Consider the following 5,172-nt stretch of genomic DNA (forward strand, 5'->3'; position numbering starts at 1 on the left):
AATGGTGATAATGTTTCTCTTAATGACATCTGTCAAAACGGATATTTTTGTCTTTTTTTCAGGTTGTCACATGTTCTCTGTGCATCTTTGTGATTACAATCGAGGCAGAGTTCACAGATACGGATAGCAGAGAAAATTGTAAATGATCTTCATAACTCAATAAAACTCTCCATGACTCTCACTCCTCAAAGCTGCCGGTGGTCGCTCAGCTAACAGTTATCGTAACGCCTCGTGTATCATGCAGTACACCATTGGAAATAGGTTAGTTGGCAAGTCAGAGCCCAGACCTTAACCACATAAGGATTAGGGCTGCAACTAACGATTATTTTTGTTGTCGACTAATCTATCGATTATTTTTTCGATTAATCACGATTATCTTCTTTATTTATAAACACCTATTTTAGACTTCTGTTTAACATAACTTACTTAAAATCCTGTTGTACTCCGATAGCATGCTTTTTAACAAATATATAAATAATAATGACATAAAACATTTACCTGCAATATAGTTTATTTATTTTTCAATGTAAAATACCACACAACAAAAATAATTAAATTGTACAAACTTAAAGTTGTACAATTTACAAACTTAAAGTGCAAGATAGTAAACAAAAACTCTATCAAGAAGTATCAAAAAAAAGGTGCAGGTAGCCTGCCTTGCAGGTTGAGGAGGTCATTGGTTTTAAATCAACCAAGGAATTGCTTTTACTTAAAGCAAATAAGCCCATAAAAGTAAAATATATTTTTCAATTTAAAATACCACTTTGACCACAACAAAAATAATTAAATTGTACAAACTTAAACTTAAAGTGCAAGGTAGTAAACAAAAACTCTTTATCAAGAAGTATCAAAAAAAAGGTGCAGGTAGCCTGCCTTGCAGGTTGAGGAGGTAATTGGTTTTAAATCAACCAAGGAATTGCTTTTACTTAAAGCAAATAAGCCCATAAAAGTAAAATATATTTTTCAATTTAAAATACCACTTTGACCACAACAAAAATAATTAAATTGTACAAACTTAAAGTGCAAGGTAGTAAACAAAAACTTTTTATCAAGAAGTATATCAAAAAGGTGCAGGTAGCCTACCTTGCAGGTTGAGGAGGTAATTAGGTTTAAGGAGTTGCTTTTACTTAAAGCAAAATTAAGCCCATAAAAGTAAAATACATAAAAGCAAAATTAAGCCCATAAAAGTAAAATACATAAAAACAAAAGATGAATTTTGAATTTTTTTTTTCTTGTAAAGTCCCAACTGTCAACAAAGCTTAAAGCCAACATAACTGAGGGAAATATCTATTTTTTTTTATGCAAATTGCAGTGCAGGAACGTAAGCATGTCAACATGCTTAGGTGTGAGGCTGGCTCTCTTCTTTGAGGCGATATTTCCAGCTGCAGAGAAGAGACGCTCAGATGGTGTAGAGGTAGCTGGAATGCACAAGAATGACTTGGCTAGTGATGCAAGGGTTGGATACTTTGCCTCATTAGACTTCCACCAAGAAAGCGGACTCTCAGTCTTGGAAAGAGGCTGCTGTCCGAAGTACATCAGTATCTGCCATGGGACAACAAATGAATATAAGCATAAAGATTTGTGAAATATTATCTTGCTAATTAAAAAGTACTATTATTCAATTAAATAAATCTTACCTCATTGGTGATAGACTGGTTTTGAGCATCCTGTTCATTGGTCTCAGTGTCACTGTCTGTTGAGGAGTCACAGGCCAGCAGTGAATCTAGAGCTGAAAAAGTTCTCTCAGCTGAGGCAAGGCTTTTGTCAGCCTCACTGGCATTTTTCTTCTCAGCCCCTTGGATGGATTGCAGGGCCAGAGCTTGGACTTTTTTTTGAACAGTGAACCTATCCTCTGGGGTCAGAAATTTCAGTTTACTAAATCGTGGATCTAAGGCTGCTGCGATGACCTGTGTGCATGGTTCACGTGTGACTGTGACCTCATTAGTCCAGCGTACAGTGGTCTCCTCTGAAGCAACTGCCTGAAAGGCCTGCACAGGAGCTGCATCATAGGTGGTGTGTGTGGACTTCAAAAGCCCTCTGACCAGAGGAGGGAGAGCAGAAACTGTCACATAACTTTCACTACTCAAGTAGACTGTGGCACATTCAAAGGCTTCAAGAGCTTTAGCCAGTTCCTCTAGCAGGAGCCACTGATCTGCTTTCAGGTCAAGGTACTGTTTATTACTCTGCGTGACTGTTGGGTCAGACAGTGTTGCAGTCAGCGGCCATCTCTGTTCCAGCAAACGGGTGACCATGTAAAAGGTGCTGTTCCACCTGGTAGAGACATCTTGGATAAGTTTATGTTCTGGGGTCCCCATCTGTTTCTGTTTGGCCCTCAGCTTGCTTGAAGCTAGTTCACTTTTTCTGAAGTGCTCAACAAGACATCTTGCTGCTCCCAGTGTTTTTATGATCTGAGGGTGTTTTAGAGCACGATTGATCACTAATTGCAAAGTGTGACCTGCGCAGCGGATTGACATCCACCCATGTTTTTCTTGCAGAATGTTTGCAGCCAGGACAATGTTGGAGCCATTGTCATGGACAAGAGCCACAATATTACTTTCAGATATCTCAAACCTTGCCATGGCCTCCTCAATCCATGCAGCAATGTTTGATCCAGTATGTCGCTCTTCTAGTGGCATGGTTGTGAGACAGAGGCTTGTGAGCTCCCAGTCATCACTTATGAAGTGACATGTGATGCCAAGATATGCCTCTGTGGAAATGCTTGTCCAGGCATCAGCTGTGAGGGCAATCTTGTTCTTGTTGATTAATTTAAGAGTTGCCTTTATGTCACTGACAACAGTCTCATACTTTTCTTCAATCAGTTTGGTAAAATGAGTTCTGGATGGCAAGGTGTAGCCTGGATGAAAGGTCTGGATCATCTGCTTGAAGCCATCATCTTCAACCATGGCTATTGGTCTCATGTCAGTCACAATCATGTTAAGGATGCTCTGTGTCAGGACTGTAGCCATTTGGGGGGTGCATGAACCTCTTGTCATGACAAACTCATCCACACGTCTCTGCTTAAAACTACTAAAACAAAGAGAATAAAACGAGTCATATTACTTCACAATTCAAATTATAATTTTTCAAAATTAAATACCTGAAACAAATCACAGATTTCTTAGTTGTGCAATATCTTAAATATTAAACTAATATGCTCCAAATCACACAGTTGATAAGCGCACGAGGTTTACAATTCAGTATAAAAGCTAGTAGGCCTAAATGCTGATTTATGGTTCCGCCTTACACCAACGGAGAGGCTACGGCGTAGGGTACGCGGCGACGCGCACCGTACGTTGTGCGTCGCCGCGTACCCTACGCCGTAGCTCTGCGTCGATTTAACGCAGAACCGTAAGTCAGGCTTAACGCCTGTAATTCATTGATTACTGCCATAAAATATGCATTAACGTAAGTAAATAGCGCTCTGGTAACGGCTGGTGATTAATTAACAAACAAGCATGTCGTTTTAAAATATCTCCGAAATATCAAAGTTATTTGTGAACTCACCTTTCTGCGGCACGTGTAGGTGTTACGGCTCCGGGGTGTCGGCGTTTCAGATGCTCATGCATCGCCGTCGTGCTTCCATGGTATGAAAGCTGGGCGTCACATAGCTTGCACTTAACTTGCTTTGTTGGCTTGTTTTCGTTAAAATGTTCCCAAACTGTGGAAGTTTTGGGACGAAGTTTTTGGGCGTCATCTTCAGTTCTTCCTGCCATGCTGGGTGCATTCTTCTTCTGTGGTTTCGTCATAGGTTTGCTTGCGGGATATAAACCGCGAGCGCTACTGCCCCCTGCACATCCTGGAGTGCACTGCAGTTACAGATGAGCATGAGTCGCCGGCATGTGAATTTCAAAAACAATAACACGACGCGTCGACGCTTGTGTTTCCGTGACGACGAATTTTTGTTGTCGACGTCATCGATTACGTCGACTAATCGTTGCAGCCCTAATAAGGATGCAGCTGAATGACTTCCAGAGAGCTGTTAACACTAGATGCCTTACACGTGTGGATGAGCAAAAGCAGTTCTGTAACAAGGAATGGTCCAGAATTCCTCCTTACCCTGGATTCACACTGAAAGCACCACAGGCGTCCGGCTGCCATTCATTTTCTATGAAAGCGCGCTGCGAGAGGCGACGGAGGCCACAGAGGTGTTGGAGGTGTCGGGAGCGTCAATTTGAAGTTGAAAAATCTCAACTTTATGCAAATGAGCAGCGGCGACACCGAGGCAGCGTCCAATCACAAAGCAAGAAGCCTCAATGCAGATTGTACTTTCATGTACACACAAACGTACACTCACTCACATGCATACATGAGCAGAGCTGTGCACTAACAAACTTATTTTATCAAGAATTAATCTATTTAATCCAGCAAACTGACATTTTTGCTGATTTGACTGCCATTTTTACCTAAACTCTGCTCATGTGAAACACGTAACTGATGGTTGAGGGGCTGTATGGTCTGAACTATCACAAAACTATCACAAAACACAGTTTAAACAATATGACCAAATCTGCTACGACCCGGTGTGTCAGTGTTCACCGCAGACAGACTGCAGTGTTCACCGGGACACTGGGATAGTTGCTGTTGATCTGCAGACCGACCTTGTTAAGGAGCATCAAACTCGCTCTTATCTACACGGAAATACCGCAGAAATATAAAAAAAGCTTCCCAAGGTGTGATCCATGGTGAAATAGGAAACTGAATATTTGCACGCTATATATAGATATGTGTAGACTATATGCACTTTGTTCACTCCAGTTCTGCAGCGCAGCTTGAAAGCCCCGCCCACTGCAGGCGTCGATTGGAATTGGCAGACTTTGGCATGCAGCGCGATGCAGGCGTCCTGAGCCACCACAGGCCATTTTTGACGCTTTCAGTGTGAATCCAGGGTGTTATGGAAGCTACTGAAAGCTACAGTACTGAAAGCACTTGCTTGAAGGCCCTGCTGCTAAAAAGGGGTTTACTCAATAATGAAGACACACAAAATTATGATTATGTGTTATCAGCTTAAGCACATTGTTTATGCATAACTGTGACCTAATTGAAAACAGATCACATTTTATGGCAAACGAATGCAGGGCCAAAAGGTTCACATATTTTTCCAGGGACGTTTGCACCAGTATCATCAAACTTACCAATGGCTTTGTTATTTTCCTTTTTTCCCTTGTTATTTGC

At 41.3% G+C, this 5,172-nt stretch overlaps 1 protein-coding gene across 2 annotated transcripts; it reads right to left on the reverse strand.

Moving 5' to 3' along the window:
- Positions 1-538: 538 nt before the first annotated feature.
- LOC133461941 (E3 SUMO-protein ligase ZBED1-like) lies at positions 539-3,720 on the reverse strand. 2 transcript variants are annotated; one of them, XM_061742971.1, is made up of 3 exons: positions 3,505-3,720; positions 1,638-3,024; positions 539-1,542 (listed from the first exon to the last, which is right to left on the reverse strand). In XM_061742971.1, exons 1-3 carry the CDS (start codon positions 3,711-3,713, stop codon positions 1,288-1,290), a joined length of 1,851 nt encoding a protein of 616 aa, XP_061598955.1. In that variant the 5' UTR covers positions 3,714-3,720; the 3' UTR covers positions 539-1,287. The 2 variants fall into 2 exon arrangements, with proteins under 2 accessions (XP_061598955.1, XP_061598954.1); XM_061742970.1 differs by having other exon boundaries at positions 1,638-3,027.
- Positions 3,721-5,172: the final 1,452 nt, after the last annotated feature.

The sequence above is a fragment of the Cololabis saira genome, chromosome 16 (assembly GCF_033807715.1).
Source record: "Cololabis saira isolate AMF1-May2022 chromosome 16, fColSai1.1, whole genome shotgun sequence".
NCBI classification, from domain to species: Eukaryota; Metazoa; Chordata; class Actinopteri; order Beloniformes; family Belonidae; genus Cololabis; species Cololabis saira.

Excerpts from the sequence above, each read along its gene's own strand:
- LOC133461941 (XM_061742970.1), bottom strand. The coding sequence starts at position 3,713 with ATGGCAGGAAGAACTGAAGATGACGCCCAAAAACTTCGTCCCAAAACT. Across the intron at positions 3,028-3,504 it reads CCTACACGTGCCGCAGAAAG|TAGTTTTAAGCAGAGACGTG; the intron begins GTGAGTTCACAA and ends TCTTTGTTTTAG. Across the intron at positions 1,543-1,637 it reads ACCAGTCTATCACCAATGAG|ATACTGATGTACTTCGGACA; the intron begins GTAAGATTTATT and ends GTCCCATGGCAG.